Genomic DNA, 21256 nt, shown 5'->3' with positions numbered 1-21256 from the left:
AAGATCAATGAGTGCTACTAAAAGTTGTCTCCACCTAGGGTGTATCAAAGATAAGGGGATGCTTCCCTACCAATTAGAACAATTTCACATAACTCATGCGCAAGGGAAGCCCATACATACTCTTGTAAACACTGGCGACAACGAATTTCATCTATCCCAACTCTAACGGACCTTATTAGCTCTTTTGCTATCAAATCCAATGCATCTCTAGAAATGTACCCTCTAAGTTGCACATATGTGTTTTGTTTGTAACGATGATCCCGGAGATTCAAGCTCTATTAAAAGAACTTTCAATTTCTATCACTTGGTTTGTTAGGAGATTATTAATCAAATTAAAGTTTATTGTGAAGTTACCATTATTGCTAGAGCATAAATGCCTCTTCAAAGAGGAGTGCATACTTTCAATTAGGTTCTTGCTCGAAGTACCAAAATGCATATGGAGATCTATCAAGCCGAGACAAACCTTTCTTTGTACTTGAAAGCCACCGGTCTTCTATGTATTCCACAACACCATAATGATCTCCGTACTCAAGTTTAAAACAACGTAGGTGTTCCAAGTACTCAACTTGATGATTTTTGTTATCACTTTGTTTGAACATAAACATAAATTGTTCATACTCAACAAATTTCTCAAATGTTTTTTGGCCTTTGTCTCGATGTTCCTCGATGTGAACTCGACACAAGAAGTGTGCAGCTTCAGGAAACACTATAGCTATCGCATTCATAAGTGCCAACTCACAATCAGTCGTAATTATCTTTACAGAAGTAGCTTTGTAGTCCAGAATATCACGCAACCTCTTCAAAACCCATAGGTAAGAACCTTCTTTCTCAATCTCCAAATACCCAAAAGCAATACAGAATGTCTTCATCGTGGATGTGAACCCAACAACTTCAAACAATGGCATCTTGAAGACATTCGTCTTGTACGTGCAATCCATGACAATGACCTCGGGAAAACACTTTGCCAAATGAATTGATTGGGGATGTGCAAACAACAAATCTCTACATTCACCTGTTACTGGATTATCCCTATGAAACTCTGTGTACCCAAATTCTTCTAAATTTATTAGAAATTCTTGCATTTGGTTTCTTCCACTCAACCGAACCAACTGATTCTTGTGACGATAATTGTATAAAGTGCTTTTGTTTGACAAATTATTGTCATCTCTGTTTCAAGAGGGGTAAAATTTCGCAGCGGTTTAACACCACTCAAAGACAAATCTGAACAATCAATTTTTCTTGACTTTTAACCTTCAGACCGAATGCCGCGACCTATAAGATGCTCCCCAATAGTATGATTATGAGTTCCACACATAACACTTTCGGTATCCATCCACCTTCGTTTAAGTAATTCCCCTTTCAATACAAATGGGCGACCACATTTCTTGAATTGGATTGCCTATATTCTTTGGTTTTTGTTCAATATTTTCGGCTTTTACGGATGGTCTAAATTTTCTACTCCTTTCGCTGACTCAAGAAAACTCTAGGTCTTCGTCCAAGTCGAATTATCGGACCTTGATATCACAACCACGACTCAACAAATCATACCCGGTTGTCGAACACTATCGGATCAACGAGTGGCGATCTTGAAGACCTGCGTAAACCCTTGATCTTAGATACTATTGGCGAAAATTGTTTTTGCTAAGTTATTGATAAAATAAATAAAAATACAAGCTTTCAAATTACATTATTACCTCAATTGTTGTAAATGATTCGGTCATATCGGGATAGCTAATTTCAACATTGTTGTAAAGTTCATCATCGAAATAATAATTTGATTGCGGTAGTGTTAAAGTGACTCCATGTCACTTTTAACACTAATCAAAGTTATCATTTTGATTTTGGTGGGAGAATTTATCTTGAAGCGTTGCTTCCAAAGACATGAGTCCATTCTTAAAGTGAAAATTTGGTGGGAATAACAACAATTTTGTGGGTAACTCAAGACTAACCTAAGAGAACAACAAAGGGAGGGGAGAAATTTGGAGAGCATGAGTGGTAGGAGTGTTAGGTGGAGTAGTAAGCACGGTGAAGAGCTTCGTTTGAATTACAATGGGGTGTGGAGAGTTGAGAGTTATTTAAGGTTATAATGGTCATATTAACAAAAATGGGGTGTGGAGAGAAAGCGACACCAGTTTTTTTGGAATAAATTTGTGGTGTGTAGAGAGACAATCGGGGGTGTGGCGAGTATTACTCATAAGTTAATATTTCATAGAGTACTGAGTCGTGACCTACTACCCGGTATTGCATTGTAAAAGCATAGATATATGTTATAAAAAATGTCATATAAGATGTAGTATATCATACTTTATGGTATATCGTACTCATGTTCTATAAACAGAAAGTATATCATACTTTATGGATGGTACAATAAAACAATTGTTTAAGAGGATAGTATGTCAATAAGAGTTTTATACGTTTGGTAGTAATATGTCATAAGCGCTACAATCACGGATATATATGACTATATGTCATACTCAAATGTTATGTCACTTTTTATAAGCTATGTCAATAAGAGTTTTATACGTTGGGTCTCATAAGCGTAGCAATCACAATTAGATATATGTCATACTCGAATATTATGTTACTTTTTATAATATATGCTAGTATGAGTTTTATCTGATTATTGGTAGTATGTCATAAGTCATAAAATTTACAATCAATCGATATATATAATAATATATGTCATACTCAAATGTTATGTGAATCGTTAATAGATATGACACTATATATGTCATACTTTCGAATTGTATGTCACTTTTATAACATATGTCAATAAAATCGTTGGGTAGTATAAGAATCATCGATAGATATGACACTATATATGTCATACTCAAATGTTATGTCACTTTTATAATATATGTCAATTAGAGTTTTTTTTATACGTTCGGTACCACCAACAATCACAGATAGATATGACACTATATATGTCTTCTTCGAATGTTATCTCACTTTTTATACGATGATAATGTTATCTCATATATGACACTATATATGTCATATTAGCACTCGAATCACTGATAGATATGACTCTATATATATCATACTCGAATGTTATGTACTTTTTGTTACTTTTTGGTTGGATTAATTTGTTGACCCAGAATAGTAGTTTATGTGACTTTTTTGTTGCATTGACTTGTTCACCCGGTTTGTTCCAGTTCTACCCTCGCAAATGTGTGGCTAGAAAACGCGCGCACCATTAGTTTCAGTACATCTCACGCACGGTAGATTTAGCCTTCATTGTTTTATAAAATCTGGGAGTGAAAGATAAATGACTGGAAAATTTTCACTGTGCATGCAGTAAGTTACGTTTATTCGTTACCCCAAATCAAATCAAAGAAAGAAAAAGTATTCGCGTGTAATTGCATATATAAAATGAAATTACAAGAAAACCCATAAAAAAGGCTCATCTCGTGAGTCCTGACACAGACTACACCACAGACGAATATTCATTCCCCTTAGGAGATGGTAAAGGGCGAATGGGCAGAGTAAAAGTGGAACACAAAGCCTACTTTTGGAAAGACAAGCGTATCAACTAGACTTTACTCACTGCCAGTGTAAATAATATTCACTGAACAATTCAACAAAAAATACACAAATAAGGCAAATCAATAAGATGTATCTGTTATCTATTCTCCTTGCCATCCTAATTGGCGGGCACGTCGCTCCCAAGCGGAAGTCACTTTCCTCTCCTTGGTTAGTAATGCCTCAGCACGCTCTCTTGCCCCTTCGCAAGTCTCTGTGGCTGCATTGCACTTCTCAGCCTCCTTCTGGTACTGGGAAGCCACCCTTCTTGCTTCTGCGTAAGTGATGTTGATGTGATGGGTGTGTTCTTCAGCAACTGCCTCTTGCAGCTTCAACTCCTCAGTCAAAAGGTCCACAAATTGCTTCTCCATCTCCTTATTTAGATCAGGATCATTTTTACCACAATCTGTGCCATGATCATAAAAAGTCATTACACTGTATCAGAATTCAACCAAGGAAAGTTCATGATAAATTGAAGTACACAAGGGTCAAGAGCATAGCCAGTATTGGAAAGAGAACAATGACATATGCAGGAACATTATAATGGAAATGCATCTCCAACAGTTCCATAATAAAGGACTTTCAACTCTGAACTGCTGAACCAAATTAGAGATAAGTATGCTCTGAAGTTTAAAAGAGTTGAGTTAATTACCCAAGGGAGTAGAATTTATAATTCTTGATATTCTACTATTCTAGCAATATAGCCTCCTTATAGCAATTTTGTATCAAGGTGTGCTGTCGACCTGATGCACTACCATCTATTCAATATGGGAGGTGGTTTGTGCTCTAAAAAGATAACCTTCTAGTAAGATCGACAAGCCATAGTTTCAAAAAGTTTGTGTTGGATATGCCATGGACATTTTTAAGGATATACACCTCCTGTTTTGGTATTTTGCCGTGTTGGATACCAAATTACCTATAAATGCACAGGTGTCAATGTCACTTTCATTATCATCTATACCATATGGAAAGTTGTTTGTGCTCTAAATAGATAACTCGCGACAGTGAGCAATCCTTTCAATAGATGAGTGGTGGCTGAGCTTTGCTTCTCCCACTAACATGCAAAGCAACATCATATGTGCAATAGGATCACGAAAAGAAGAGCTAAATTCTGGTGAAGTTGTGTTGCCTGTGAGGTAGAGGGGAGTTTCTGATTCTTATTATTCATTTTCTTTTTTTGTTGCTCAAAAGCATACATGCCAAAACTTACCCAAGTCAAAACAAATTAAAATGGGATGGTAGCAAAGCTCCCTACGGGATGTTTAAAAAGAGAATAACTTCTTTGAAATAAGAAAGACGTGTGTACAACTTGGGTTGCGAAAATGAGAGTTTCGAAGCCACGTGGAGTGAATTTTGACACCTCCTATTGGACTAAACAGATGACGATGTAGAACCAATTCCTTATGACAAAATCATAAGCCCAGGCATTACAAGGTAAGGACAGGTAAACTTAAGTATCGACACATCAATTTCTTTCATTACTGAAAACTGACTAATCATTATAAACGAATATGATCATAAAAATGTAATGAATTCTAAAGTTGTTTACCCGTAAAGAGAACTTTTGTTTGAACACATACCTGTTACAGAGAGATTGACGAGGCCTGCAAGGAGTAAGAAAAATGACCATATTAGTATCAGAGTCCTCATCTTATTGCGTACTAGCTGGACTATGGTACGAACAAAAAAGCTGAACTACACACACACAACATACAGTGATATATTCAAATTTATAACAGAGGAAGTAGAATGGCCCATTGCAATTCATGTACATAGTCTTTCAAAGTTTAGGAGATAAGGAGTTGAGTCAAAGTATACTCAATGGGCGGAAATAAGAAAGTTGAAGGTAATAATAAAAGTACCAGGAGAAATGTTGAGGAGGGACAAAGGAGGTGGGCAATCACAGAGGCAAGGCGAGCAGGAAGAAGAATTAACATCTTCTCCAATTTCCAAATCTAGTCCCTGCTTGAATCTCCAATATAAAGCAGGCCCACAAACAAAGAGAGCAGAAGTAATTGCAAATACTACCAGACAACCCTTCCACATCTCTCTCTCTCTCTCTCTCTCTCTATTTATTTAATTTTTTTTTCTTCGTCTCTTTACTTGTTCATCAGATCTGTGATACTGGAGTGGACTCTATATTCTTCTTTCATTTATTATTATTATTATTTAACACCGACTTGTCACATTTTACAAGCTTTCACTTTCCTCTGTTTTACTTTTACAGTCTAATAAGTTCTTTCTTTGATGGTGAATTGGTGACAATGACAAGTTAATTTAATTGAAATCTTCCTATCAAAAAATAATAATAATAATAAATAAATTATTGAAATCTCACGATAAGTTGGAAATGATCTGGACCGTTGATAAATTAATTAATTACGATGTCATCAGTAGACAGACAATTATTACGTCATCAAAGACGTTATTGGGCATGGTGTATCAAAGATTTTAAAATAAATGCAGGTGTTTGGATCTGCCTATTTATTTTTAAAAAGTGTTTATTAAAAAAAGCGAAAAAATAAATTTGGGTTTTTATTTAAAAAAAAAAATAAAACAAAAACTTTTAAACCTTGTTTTATGATAATTTACTAAAAACTATTTTTTCTCCAAAATTCCTGGGAAACTTTTTAGTGATTTAGCCAAAATTTTCCCAGTTTTGATAAAATATATCTGTAGATTTGAAAAATTTTTTTCTACTTTTTACTTTTTTAAGAAAAAAACTTTTTGAAAAACTGAAAAACAAATAAACAGTTAAATACTAGCCACAGAATCATACTTACCAAAAACAAAACAAAAACTTTATCTCTTTAACTGGTATATTACTCCCACTCTTTTCTTTTCTCCCAACTCTCTTTCCTCCTTTAGTTACCTCCTTCCGTGAATTATATATGTTTTTTCTTCTTCTTTTATACTTCGAACTCAAACAGGTTTCATAGTAGAAGGGTGAACTGAAAGTGGATTGTTGGAAGTTGAATAGGTTGTCAATGTTGGATTTTCGTGCAATATCTTTAATTAGGTTTTAAATGTTGGATTTTGCTAGTAGAAATAAAAGCTTGTGTACTGTGCGTCCGCACCACCTGTATAATCGAATGTGTAAAATTAAAATTGTGGTGGAATATGATTGCAGAGTTCGTTTAGATGTCAAACATGTGCCTAAATGAGGTCTTGGTTCCATCATTTATATAACCACACTTGGTAATTTTGTTGTGATCTTCCTCCATGTTCCATCTGGAAATATTTTGAGGAGTGTTTGTTGATCTCAGCTACAAGTTCTCTGTTATATATGCTTAGTTCTTATATCTTCCCATGACAGTAATACTTACTGAAGCCCCATATTTCTAAAATTTGTGGAGTTCATTTCACTGACATGATGCATCTTATTACCCATAATAGGCTCCTGACTACCAGAACATGGAGCCAAAGACAGACCCATGCGTGGCTGACTCATAGGATTTTAACTGCCCTAAATTTAGACTAATTAAACCCTAATTGTAATAACCGCAAGTGCACAGCTATCGTTGAAAATAGTTATGGCAAACGGGTTGATCCCACAAGGATAATTTCTTAGGACAATTGATTTTTAAAATACTACTTAACCTAATCCGAACAATATTGTTTTATGAATATTTGAATTGACTATTACTAATCATAATTAATTTAACTACGAAAGCAATTAACTAAAGAATCGGGTACTATCAATTGGAGAGAATTCTAGGGCTGTCGAATCCACTTTAAACCTTCGTTTATATTTTGAGTCAAATTCAATGTTCCAGATTTTATACGAGTAATATTATTGATGAGAATCAATTGCTTTCTCGATGATTTGATCGTGATAATTCTTATCAAACATGTATCTTCTAAAGGCTCAACACTATGATCAAATTCAAATAATTACTAGTCTTCTTATAGCACGAATAATAAACAAACCTAACATCAATAGTTTAAACAGGCTTAATTAATAACAACAACTATCGAACTATATCGCATGCACCACATACAATATGAAAGATAAGATTTTGCTATTAAAATACAAACTTAGAAGAATATATTAAACATAAAGCTCACTGGAAATCATTGATATCAATCCCAAAACACAAACATCGGTTTAAGACTTTATCTGCCCTAGACTTAGAGTTTAGTTACACATAACAATGAGGAACGGAAAAACAAAATTAGAAGAAGAATTAATCATTGCAAAACCATAGTCTAACAGTAGTGTCATCTTATCCAATTCGTGTGTTCCACTCCGTGTGATAGCTCCAACAGTTGTGCTTCTCTCTGCCTCCAAGGATCTAACTTGAGCTCTTCGGATATGACCCCCATTTCTCTTGGACTCCCCTGTTTATATATCCTCCCCTTAGGTTTTGTGAGTGTTGAAATCCCTTTTGGAAAGTTATGTGCGGTGGGGAGTCTTAACCTAGTAATTCGGCTTGAAATCTGATCACAAAAAGAACTTATTGTTCGCGTATTAAGAATTGAAGGGGCAAAATAGAGGGCGCGTGCCCTCTAACTTTGACTGCAGAACTTTAGACTTTTACAGTAGCTTTAGGATATCTTTCATATGCTATTTGCATATTCGTATCGAGCATTCTTTCTGTAATCAAACCACGAGGATTTTACAATCATTTTAAAAGCTCAGGTCTCAACCAGTTTTGTTGCATTCATATTGATTTCTGTAAAACCAATGAAACAAACTTTTCAAAGGAATATATATCAATTAATTTGACAACTTAATATAAATGTGGGCATAAATATGTAGCATTTATGTGCTTATCAAATACCCCCAAACTTACATTTTACTAGTCTTCGAGCAAAACTAAATCTAAACTAATAACAAAAATCTTAACTCACTTTTGTAGGAATCACAATTACACTTAGCATGTTTAACAAGCCTTTTAAACCCCATAGGTTTACCTTAGTGGATGAGTTTAGTCTCGTGAGAGTTTCCAGAGAAGGTACTCACAAACTTTATCTATACTATGACGGCTAAGAAATAAAAACAATGTTTCCTTCATTTAGTCTCAGATATCTATACATCTCACTAGCAAGGAATAAAGAATAATTATTTGCAAAACCTAAGTTAATATATGCATATATAATAATCAAATCATCTAAAAATAAAGATGCATACAATGAAATGTAGTGACAAGTCCGTTTATGAAACTTTTGGAATAGTGTTCTTAAGTAGGTTCTCACAATGAATGTGTCAAGACACAAATCACTCTGATTTTTCCACTCAAGTTCCGCTCACTCCAGTGTGTAGTGTGTATACTTTTCCTTGCAATATCAATGGCGTCCAAAGGAGCCGAGGTTGATTAAACACAACTACCACTTACTATCACGTACACCAACATATTCCTAATTGAGCTAGATGTCTTTATTAGGTGTTATGTAAGGCTTAGGTGATAGTTTAAGAATAAATGGAATGGATAAACAAAATAGACAAGTCTGAGAAAATAGAGTCTTCAAATTACATTACTAGAGAAAACATTTGTTCTTGCTTTGCTTCTGTACTTTTGTTCCATACTTAACCCTTTTGTTTTGGCTTTTGACTCATTTTGATTATATTTTTGGAGTTCTAACTTCGATTTTCTTATTTTGGAAATTTTCTTTTCTTTTCTATTTCTTTTGAAGCAACTAACTAATATTTGTTTCTGCACAAGTTTTTCTCCACTTCATCTTATTTCTCAAACTTATCAGATAGGTAGGTTATTTTTTTTTTTTTTTTGGTTTTATAGAGGGTAAGGAATTTGTGGTTTATGAAAAGGCTAATGAAAGGTGATAAGCACCCAAAACTACAATATAAAAAAACCCTGTAGAGATATGACATTTTGGTTAATTATGTGTGTAATAATAACGAATTAATTGTATTTTCGTGCTTTTACAGGTTTTTGTAGTAAAACATAAAAATGAGGATAAAGCTAGTATGTAAGCACAGAATAGTGTCTACATGAAGTATTCTGAGTTAGCCCATGTGAAGCTCCACGAAGCCTGACCAAAGCTCGCGACTCAAACAAGACATTTCTAGGTTAGAATAGGGTTAATGTGCCAAAACGCATCAAACTTCCGACAAACATATCTTCTGAACTTGGACTCCAATTTCGACAAGTGAACCATCAAAACGTTCAGTGCGACGAGCTCTAGCCAATGCCAGATTTTGCAGAAAATCAACTGTTAGACTCGCCACCGGTCAAAGTACATGGGCCCATTATGCAGCCCACAGAATTTGGTTATTCAAGCTCACACGTCAAGCTTCATTATTGATTTAGCACAAGTCAAGTTGCATTAAGATGATCGATGAAGGACTTTTGTGCACACTTTTGCATAAAAGTTTTGATTAGGTGGCAAGTAAAAGTTTTTATCAAGAAAACCAAATGGAGCATTTAATCATGTAAAGTCTTGATCAAGAAAATCAAAATTGAAAAATTAATGAGATGGTTGGTTTAATAGAGAGTTGATTCACGTGGGTGGAGGAAGAAAATGAAACATTCCCTTATGCTTAAAAAGGGAGAGCCTTCAAGGCACTCACACTACCTTCTAGTTAGTTTTGTTTTCCTTTACTCTATTAGACAATTTTTCACTTTCTTTCCTAGTTCTATGTTCTAGTTTTTTTTATTTGTAATAAAACTTTGTACTAGTTTTCATACTAGCAATCCAAATAAAATCTTTTTGTGAAAGCAGGATTTTTCTCATTCTTCTCTTCTATCTCTACTCTTATAATTATAATTAAAATTCACAAAATTAGGAACATGAGCTAAAATCCTCCCTGGTGGAGGGTTAATAACGCTCATGTGAAGATCAGGCTCTGTTTTAGGAGGCCTGAATCATTACTTAGGAACATATGTTATATTTTACATATTGTCACAAAATGACAGTGATCGACAAAGTTTGGAGTTTGGAGCTCTAGAGAAGGTCCCATGCACGACCCAGGTGACACTGGGGATAGTTGCGCGCGCGACCCTCTGGCAAAACCAAGCTTTGAAAATTGAGTGACTGTTGTAGAATGGAACCAGAAATTGAAATGGTATTTCAAAGATGAAATATCAGTTCAATTTCTCATGCATGCTAGCAAGGTGGGCTTAGAGATAGGTGCATGTTGTTAGGGATTGACGCTCTAATCCGTTTTGGGTTTGTCTATGAACCCAAAACAGGTTAGAGACAACATGATGCAGTCTTCTTAACTATGGAACTAGTTTAACATAAATAGATTTAACTCTCCACCCTTCTTTCTCTCTATCTCTCTTGTATTAAGTTAATTTCATTTTTGTTAAGTTTTAGTAACTTGAACTTCAAGCAACGTAGTAGGGTAGTAAAAATAATCACAAATCAAATCCTTCCATAAGTACCCTAGTGTCGTAATTCTAGTGAAGTTCACAAGGGTTCTAGTCTTTAGGTTTGGGACAATTCCCTTGCTCGAGGTGTATTACAACGTGCACGTGAGCGAGGTAACTTGAATTAGCTGTGTTTGTGTGTGTGTGTGTGTGAATGAAATCATATATATACGCAAAGAATCACAATCAAAAGGCTCAATGGGGCGACTAGTAGAAAATATTCATTAGGTTGGAATTTCTAGCTATATCGATCCAAAGAGGGCCTAAATTCTCGCTCAGGATATTGTGTGGTGATCAAGCAAGTGGATGTGTGATTTCTCTATTGGGATTTGACTACTCCTTTGTGTCATCACTCAGACATTTCACTCAAATGAGGCTTTTGGCTAGATTCTCATAGGATATGTAAAATTAAATAGTCTAACCTAGGTCTCAGAAAAATATTACCAAATATAATCATGATGTTCATGCAAGACATTTATGTATGAAAAGATGCAATGACTATTACCTACATATTAACCTAAGTTCCTAAAAACATTTAGGAGACATTTTTTCTTTACAAACATTAATGGGGACTAATTGTGGGAGAATGGGAGTAACTTAGGGTAATCTATTTTGTTGATCCTGTGCACCCAAAGTTTACCTTTAGTAGTAATTGTTAGTAGGTAGATAAATCTTATCTACAGGTTTTTACCTTTTTTAGTATCTTTTATCCCGAAAGAGCGCTCAACTGGTGAAGCTGGAACTCGATATCTTGTTAGCTTATCTTCTCTTTTCTTTTCTTTTTTATCTCTCTGGTAAAATCCTCTAGTCGGAGTTCAGAGAGAAAGTAGTTGCCTTTCCTATCTGGTAAAATCCTACACTGAGAAACAGTGTGAGTTCAGTTAAGGTAGCTCAACACTCATGTTTCCATTCTTATCGAGTAAAATCCTTCACTGATAATAGTGAGTGTTCTAATAAGGGTACAAACATGGATCTTTATGAGTTTGAGAATCCCAGTAACTCGTATACTGAGCCCCAACCACATACCGCTCAAACTACCACCAATGAAAGCAGTGCTGAAGAACCAACGCAAACTGGCAATCCAGGACCAAGTTCTAGCATTCCAACCCAGGATAGTGCTCGTGTTAACTCGTGGAGTTCTCTGTTTAGTAGAACCGGAGCCCATTCTCCCCCATAACCGTTGATGGAGTAGCGCAAGTTCCTGTTGAACTAGTTGAACAAGGGATTAAGTACTGGGATGAGCATCTGGTGGGGTATTTTATGGATAAAAGGTTGTCTTTCCTCACGGTAAAGGATGTACTGGAGAAACGGTGGAAATTGAAAGGGTCGGTGGATATTACTACAGATAAAGATCTGTTTTACATGAGTTATACGAGCTCTGAAGACCGACAAATGGTCTTGGAAAGTGGACCATTGTTCATCACGGGTAGGGTGTTTGTAATAAAGCCATGGTCAGTGGAGGTTGATAACTATAGAAAAGAGGTAGCCACTATTCCGGTGTGGGTTAAGCCGGTTGGACGTACCAAAGGAAATGTGGACCTTTGAAGGACTATCGTATCTAGCAAGTTTGATTGGAGGAACTCCAAAGTTCATGGATGAAGCGACAGCAAAATGCAAACGATTATCATTTGCTCGATTTTGTATCGAATTCCCTATAAACCACAGTTACAAAAAAAGTATTAAGATAAAAGCGGGAGCTCGAGAGATTGTCATTCCGCTAGAGTACCCTTGGAAGCCGATATCCTATGAAAAGTGTAACTGCTTTGGGCATGTAACAAATCAGTGTGGAGTAAGGACCACTAGGGTGTGGGCATGAAGGCAAAATGGGCAAAATAATGGCACACAGAGGGACATAGTGAGAAGAGAAACAGGGCGGCAAGTAGTAGGAAACACAAGTATACAAGGGGCAGATGTAGGAGAGCTACAGATTGTCACTGTGGTAGGTAGTAGTAACCAACCAGTAGGCAACAGTGCTCAGTACGGGACATCTCAGAGAAATAGGGCTGAGATAACAAGTACAGTGAACTCAGGGAACCAAAATGAGAATGTTACAGCTGAAGAACAAGAAGTCCATGAGGTCCAGGAGGAAGGGGCAGGATCGATGGCGCTAGTTGGGGCAAACCCTAAGCTACCTTTGAGTATAAGGACTGGAAACACAAATGTGCTGGTGGTCTTTAATGTGGAAGAAAACACAACAGCAAGCAGTATGAGTTTAGTATCCCCGGGAAGAGTCGAATGTACCTATGATGTGCAAGACATGTCAGAACAGCCAATAGCAGTAATGCAAACACCTCTGCAGCAAGTGCACCCTGGTGTAGAGATGTTTTGTGCAGAAAGAAACATTTTCGAGGAATTAGCGGAACTGGAACTGGATCAGATGCTGAGCTAGAATTGTTTGGAGATAAGAATGGTACGCCTAGCCTGTCACAAGTAGCTGTAGAAAGTACCCCAGTACAAACAAGGGCCCAAAAGAACAAGACAACACATCAATAACAGCAGTCTCAAACTGGGAAGAGAGGGAGGGGGAGACCAAAAGGGAGTGGAAAGAAGAAAGGTCGTAATCATATAAATGATTAAGATTAGTAGCTGGAATGTTAGGGGGTTGAATGATTATATAAAAGCTAAGAAGATGAACAAGTTTCTAACGGAGAATAGGATAAAATGTATAGGGTTACTAGAAACTAAGGTACGTATGGAACGCTTTCTCACTATTAAGAATATGGTATGTCCATTGTGGGTAACAGTACATAACTACTCTAGTGATGAGTATGGGAGGATATGGCTCAGTTGGGACCAAAGTGTTATAGAAATAGAAAAGGAAGTGGAAGGGGATCAGTTTTTGCACTCTAAGGCAACAATTTTGTAGAATGGAATTAGATTCACTCTTACTATGATTTATGCCAGTAATAATGTTCGGAAGAGACAGATTTTATGGGAAGAATTAGAAGCACTTAGTGTCGGCATCCAGGGGCCATGGTGTGTAATGGGAGACTTTAACAATGTGTTATACTCCCATGAAAGGATTGGAGATAGGGCTGTGCACCCAAAAGAAACCCAACCGTTTGCAAGATGTTTGAATGAAGCAGGGCTGCATCAGGGAGTTTCTTCACTTGGAATAGTTGCGGAGATAATATCAGGAAGTGGTCGAAGATTGACCGGTGTCTTGTCAACGCTGGCTGGTCTACTCTATCATTGGCAACAAAGGTGGAAGTGTTACCTCAAGGTGTATCCGATCACTGCCCTTTGGTTATTACTTTCCTTGATTCCTTCAGGAGTCAGCCACCGTTCAGGTTCTGTAATGCCTGGCTACTACATAATGATTTTGAGAATACACTTAAAGAGTGTTGGGATGTAGCAGACTATGGAAGCCCATCTTTTATGTTGGCAAAAAAGTTGAAGAATTTAAAGGGAGTGCTGAAAGGGTAGACCAAACCTTTTTGCAATGACATACAAAGAGTGGTAGCAGTAACAAGACAACAACTCCTGACAACTCAAGAAATGCTACATCAGAACCCTTTGGACAGTTTCCTTAGTGCCCAAGAGTTTGAGTTGAGAGATAAGCTATGTAGCTTGCTAAAAATGGAGGAAGCAGACTTGTTTCAAAAAACAGATATTGACTGGATGCGTTTTGGAGACAAATGTAGTGCATAGTTCTTTAATGTACTGAAGGAGAAGAAGACAAGGAATTATGTATGGGAAATCAATGATGCTCAAGGAACTAAAAGGGAAAGGAAGGAACTTGTAGCTAATGTGTTTCTACAGTTTTACATTGACCTTCTAGGTGTCCATTCAGAGGCTTACTGTGATCCTGGGATACTAAGCAATATTCAGGTGATGGAAATAGATTCAGTTACTAGCTGTTTTCTTGTATCCCTTGTTTCTGACGAGGAAATCAAGGACGCCTTATTTGATATGGAGGATAATAAGGCACCTGGGCCCGATGGTTTCAATGCTTGTTTTTTCAAGAAAAGTTGGGCTACTATTGGAGATGATTTTATCAGAGCTATCAAGTACACATTTCTCCACAAAAAATTGGCCAGAGGTACAAATTCCACGTTTCTTTGTCTCATCCCAAAATGAGAAATGCTTCTTCTGTTACTTCTTTTAAACCTATTGCTTGTTGTAATATCATCTATAAATGTGTGTCTAAAGTACTAACCAACAGAATGAAGTCTTGTATCTCTTCCTTGATATCCTGCTCCCAATCAGCTTTTATTCGGGGGAGGTCTATCCAAGACAATCTGCTTATGGCTCATGAGTTACTAAGGGGTTACTCAAGAAAGCATGGTCAGAAAAGATGTGCCATAAAGCTGGATATAAAGAAGGCCTATGATTCTATTTCTTGGCAGGCTATGGAGACTATATTGCACAGGTTCAAGTTCCCTCTTCTATTCATTGAATGGCTCCAAATGTGATATGCCTCTCCTCTATACTCAGTGATGGTTAACGGGACACCAGAAGGTTATTTCGAAGGTAAAAGAGGACTCAGGCAGGGTGATGCAGTCTCCCCTTACTTGTTTGTTTTTGTCATGGAAGTTCTGAGTGCTTTCCTCTATCGAGATCTCCAGGCGAATAGAATAAATGCTCACTCAAAGTGCAGGAAGCTGGCAATATCCCATTTATGTTTTGCAGATGATGTGTTACTTTTTTGCGAAGGTAATATTGACTCTATGATGGCAATAAAGGATACTCTGCACACCTTCTCCCAGGTAACAGGGCTCCATTTTAGCAATGAAAAAACTACCCTCCTTACGAGTAGTATGACTGAAGTGGAAGGGCAAGAACTAGCTGCAGTACTTAATATATCCATTGTTACTCCACCGGTGACCTACCTCAGTCTACCCCTAACTGCATCAAGAGTAGGAATTCGAGAAAGCCTGCCGCTTATTGAACAGATTACTACGAAGATCTCAAACTGGAAGAACAAAGACCTTAACAGAGCAGGAAGAGTGCAACTGGTTAAGTAGGTGTTGTCATCTTTCCAAACTTATTAGGCTCGAACTTTTGTCTTGCCTAAGACAGTGATTGACAAGGTGGGAAAACTGTGCAATAAATTCATATGGGCAGGGACAAAAATGGAAAAGAAGATGCATCACGCAAGCCATGCCACCCTTAGACTGGATAAAGAACAAGGTGGGTTTGGTATTATTGATCCTAGAACCTGGAATCAAGCGGCCTACTGTGGCTTGGTTTTTAAGCTTACTCAGAGATCAAATAGCCTGTGTGTCAAATGGTCATGGTAACACCAAATAAAGCAGAAGCATTTATGGACAATGAAGGCTCTGAAAGACTGTTCATGGGTGTGGAGAGGCATATTGAAACATAGAGAAATCTCATGGAGGTTTACAAGGCATTGTATTGCAAATGGGAAACGTACGAGCTTCTGGCATGACCCTTGGTGCTCGAGACCCCTAATCTTAAATGGTCACGCCAGGGAGCTACTAGCTCATGTTGTTCCAGAGGATGCAAAAGTTTCAGAAGTAATAACCGATAGGCAGCTGGTCAAGAAGCATCAGGGACTTACAAGAAAGTGAGATCAAGAAATGGATTTTAGGAACTGAAATAAATTCCTATATTCGGAGGATCAGGTAACATGGACACCGAGCAGTTCAGGAGTGTTTTCTACAGCGTCGGCCTATGCCGTCTTAAAAAATGTGAGAAGCAAAGTAAAGTGGTACAAGATAGTGTGGGGGAAGTTAGCTGTTTTGAAGCACTCATTTACCAGATGGTAGCTATTCTCGGGTTGTTTACCAACACAAAACCAGCTGATGCAAAAGAAAGTGATAGGTCAATCCAAATGTTGTTTATGCGACAATCATGAGGAGAGTTCTGCACACCTGTTTTTTTATTGTTCCTACTCCAAAATCATATGGCAAGATTTTAAGAAGGCTTTGGGACTACCAGAAATGGTCAGAGACTCCCATCGTGAGTGGTACTACCTGATGCGACTGTGCATGCATAACACATCGAGTTCTGAGATATTTCGAGCTTTCATATGTGCAGCAGTCCAAGCCATTTGGACTGAAAGGAACTGGAGATTAAAGAAGCAGAGGTTTAGAACAATAGATGTTGTCAGCCAAAAGGTAATCAATAGCATGAAAGTGTACATGGGTAAATCGATAGATTCGGTGAAAGTGGATGTGGCAACAAAACTGTAGCTGGCTAAATTGGGTATCGGGGTAACATTCAAGCAGAAAGAAGAACAGTGGATCAACTGGAACAAACCGAAAATAGGTACAATTGCTTTAAATTATGATGGTTCAGTACAGAATGGAAATGCTTCTTATGGGGTGCGCTAAGGGACTGGAAATGTGATGTGTTGATGGCGTATTGTGGCAGTTCTCTTAAACTGTCCGTGTTGTATCAGGAGCTCTTGGGAATTCAAAAGGGGCTAGTAGGTGCGATAGAAATGAACATAAGAAAGGTCCAAGTGCAATCGAATTCTCTACAGGGAGTCCAAATTTTAAATAGGAAGGAGAAACCACCATGGCATTGCAGGAACATAGTAGCTCACATTCACGATGAAATGTTGAAGTTTGAGGTAGTAACAGTTAAACATGTATTAAGGGAGAGTAATGTAGTGGCAGATTATCTGTCAAGAGTGAGTAGTGAACTATGTAATGGTATTTTGTACTTTATTCCCCCATTGGATCACAAACTTAATGATATGATCAAGGGGGATAAAGAAGGAAAAATGTACCTTAGAACTTGCTTTAAATAAAAGGTTGGGGCAGCCTGAACCCCTAGTTATTTCAAAAAAAAAAAAAAAAAAAAAAAACTAATCTTATTTATAATGTTAAAGTGAGACTTCTAGACTATTATCATCACAGAAAAGGAAACAACACCATTATCACTAAGTGCACAATATAAATTAATTTTATTTTTCGCTAACCAAAACATTTTGTTCCCACCCCCAAACTTATCATAGACATTGTCCTCAATGTTGACATATATCCGCAAATGAAAAAGAAAACAACATTGACAAGTAAAGAATAAGGAAAAAGGTTATCAATAGCTCTATGAACGAAAAATAAAAGCTCGATTGAGTCACCTATAGAAATTAGTACCATACAAAAGATATAAGAGTAACAATTAATATATACAAGGAACCAAATTACTACAACGACTAAAATGTGTCATGTATCTCATTCATAAAGTTACACGTCTCCAAAAAGGTGGAGAAAATGTGCTAGAGTGGAATGCATGAGATATGTGCACAAAAGACTCAACAAAAACAAAAACATTGGTTGCCTCCCATAAGCACTACAATTAACGTCTCTAGCAGATGAATGCTTCTCACACCCAATCCTTGTATTAGCGTTATGTCTAGCCAATGTAGACTAGGGACTGGAATAGAATATATGGGAACAATGCAGAGCAACTCTAGAAAAAGAAAAATCAAAACCTAAAAAGAAACAAAAAACAAAACATAAACTACTAAAGTATAACAAACATACTCAATCATGATAAACATGTTCAGTAAAATCCACTTCCTCCACAACCTTATCAGCAAAACCTTCAAGTTATGGTTTCAAGCGATGACCATTGACCTTAAACACACGATCATCCTTAGGATCTTCTATCTCAACAACACCATGAGGAAAGACAATTTTAACAATTAAAGGACCAGTCCACCTAAAACGAAACTTACCAAGAAAAACACACAAACGAGAATTAAATAACAAGATTTTTACGATCTTCAGATTTTTACGGTCTGAAAAACACACAAACGAGAATTAAACAATAAGAATTAATAGATTTGTCATGAAAAATCCTAGTATGCTCTTTGTAAATCTTAACATTCTCATATGCCTCATTCTTTAACTTAGCTAACTCATTCAACTAAAATTTACGGTCTGAACCTACCATTTGCATATCAAAGTTAAAAATTTTAATGGCCCAAAAGGCACACAATGTTCCAATTCCACAAGCAAATGACATGCCTTCCCAAACACAAGCCTATAAGGAGACATACCGATGGGAGTCTTATAAGCAGTTCTATAAGCCCAAAGAGAATCATTAAGACGTTGAGACCAATCCTTACGGTTAAATCGTATCGTCTTTTTTTAAATCTGCTTAATTTCGCTATTATAAACTTCAACTTTGCCACTCGTTTGGGGATGGTAAGGGGTAGCAAGTTTATACGTGATAGAATATTTTTTTCCATTAAAGTCTCACATGCTCGATGTGTAAAATGAGTACCATTATCACTTATAATTACATGAGGAGTACCAAAACGAGAAAATATATTATATTTCAAAAAGTTAACGACAACCTTATAATCATTCAATTCATTTTACATGGCACCGCCTAAACCCACTTGGAAACATAACCCAACCGCGACAAAGATATAAAGATAATCCAAAGGAAGGTGGAAAAGAACCCATGAAGTCTATACCCCACACATCAAAAAGCTCAACAACCAAAATAGGGGAAATAGACATCATGTTCCTATGGGAAATATTACCTGTACGTTGGCATCTATCACAATTCAAACAAAACTCATGTGAATCCTTAAAGAGAGTAAGACAATAGAAACCACACTGCAAAACCTTTGCAGCTGTCTTCTTAGGACCAAAGTGACCACCACATACATAGTCATGGCAAAAAAAAAATAATACTACGAAACTCACTCTCAGGAACACATCTCCTAACAATTTGATCAAGGTATGACTTAAACACGTATGGATCATCCCAGGAAAAATTCCTAACCTCAGCAAGAAAGTTAGATTTATCCTGTTGTCTCCAATGAGAAGGAAACTAACCAGTAACATAAGATAATTAACAATATCCGCATAACAAGGCAATTGGGAGACAACAAAGAGTTATTCATCAGGGAAAAACTCATTCAATTCAAAGGCAAAAAATCAGTAGAAGACTCTATTACAAGCCTAGACAAGTGGTCAGCTACCACGTTCTCCTTGCCCTTCTTATCTCTAATCTCAATATCAAACTCTTGCAACAAGAGGACCCAACGAATAAGATGTGCCTTAGCATCCTTTTTAGAAAGAAGATACTTTAAAGTTGAATGATCAGTAAACACAACAACCTTAGACCCTATGAGATAATACCTAAACTTGTCTAAAGCAAACACAATAGCTAATAACTCTTTCTTGGTTGTAGTGTAATTCATCTGTGCATCATTAAGAGTTCAACTAGCATAATAAATCACATGGGGCAACTTATCAAACCGTTGACCTAAAACAGCCCCAATTGCATAGTCAGACGCAACACACATTAACTCAAAAGGTACACTCCAATTAGGTGGTTGTATGATAGTAGCGGAAGTCAACAAATGCTTAAGTTTCTCAAAATCTTTCAAACAATCATCATCAAAGACAAAAGCAACATCCTTAGCAAGTAAATTGGATAGGGGACGAGAAATCTTACTAAAATCTTTAATGAATCGCCTATAAAATCCAGCATGACCTAGAAATGACCTAACATCTTTCACAGTCTTAGGTGGGGGAAGACTAGAAATTACATCAATCTTGGCCTTATCAACCTCGATGCCTTTACTAGAAACGATATGACCAAGAACAATACCCTGTTGAACCATAAAATGACACTTCTCCCAATTCAACACAAGATTCTTCTCTTTGCACCTAATTAACATTAATTGCAAATGGTGCAAACCCTCATTAAAAGAATCACTAAATACGGAAAAGTCATCTATAAACACCTCAAGAAGCCTCTCTACCATATCAGAAAAAATGCTAAGCATGCATCTCTGGAAGGTACCAGGTGCATTACATAACTCAAATGGCATACGACGGTAGATAAAAGTTCCAAAAAGGTAAGTAAAGGTAATCTTTTTTTTATCCTTCGGTGTAATGCATATTTAGTAATAACCGGAATAGCTATCGAGAAAATAATTGTAATAATACAGAACTTTCTCAAGGACATTTCGGTAATATCGCCATGTCATGTAATTTATATGGTGTAATGATTAGTATTTACTGTTTAATTTATTTGGTTAGTTACACAAATACTTTAGGCTATATTACTGTTTGAATTATGTACCACCTGTTACGTTAGTGGGCCTATTTAATTGTTTAATTTGGGTATGTTATATATATTAGGCTTGTTATTTATATTGGGTATGTTAGTTGTTTGGGCCTGTTTAATTAATACTTGCTGGACACTTAGGATTCTTTGGAAAAAGGAGATGTCTTTGTTTTAGCTTTGGTACGAGAGGGAGCAACACCTCCTACTGAGAGTATGGGATGGCATGGAGGTACAAAGGGGAAGCTGACGATTTTTGGAAAAAAAAAAAGAAAAAGAAAGGGGAGAGACGAAAATAAATGGGAGGCTTGGCGAGTCATTAAAGATATAGGGGGGATTCACATGATATTGATTGGGCGATTCTACTGGAAGTGTAGTTTGGTAGATTTCTTATA

The 21256-nt window shown here is 36.7% G+C and overlaps 1 protein-coding gene across 1 annotated transcript; it reads right to left on the bottom strand.

Annotated features, from left to right (window-relative positions):
• Positions 1–3335: 3335 nt before the first annotated feature.
• On the bottom strand, positions 3336–5847 carry NKS1 (ubiquitin-associated protein (DUF1068)). The gene is made up of 3 exons (XM_086602165.1): positions 5385–5847; positions 5103–5126; positions 3336–3928 (listed from the first exon to the last, which is right to left on the bottom strand). Exons 1-3 carry the CDS (start codon positions 5566–5568, stop codon positions 3627–3629), a joined length of 510 nt encoding a protein of 169 aa, XP_086458291.1. The 5' UTR covers positions 5569–5847; the 3' UTR covers positions 3336–3626.
• Between the last annotated feature and the right edge of the window lie 15409 nt (positions 5848–21256).

This window comes from Coptis chinensis, chromosome 3, assembly GCF_015680905.1.
Source record: "Coptis chinensis isolate HL-2020 chromosome 3, ASM1568090v1, whole genome shotgun sequence".
In the NCBI taxonomy this organism is placed as follows: domain Eukaryota; kingdom Viridiplantae; phylum Streptophyta; class Magnoliopsida; order Ranunculales; family Ranunculaceae; genus Coptis; species Coptis chinensis.
The sequence above is the reverse complement of the archived record's forward strand: the minus strand, read 5'-3'. Positions and strand labels throughout refer to the sequence as shown.

What these genes read in the sequence shown, in the direction of transcription:
- NKS1 (XM_086602165.1), bottom strand. Translation starts at nt 5,568, where the DNA reads ATGTGGAAGGGTTGTCTGGTAGTATTTGCAATTACTTCTGCTCTCTTT. An exon ending in CCTCCTCAACATTTCTCCTG is followed by an intron (nt 5,127 to 5,384) that starts GTACTTTTATTA and finishes TACTCCTTGCAG; the next exon opens with GCCTCGTCAATCTCTCTGTA. An exon ending in CGTCAATCTCTCTGTAACAG is followed by an intron (nt 3,929 to 5,102) that starts GTATGTGTTCAA and finishes ATCATGGCACAG; the next exon opens with ATTGTGGTAAAAATGATCCT.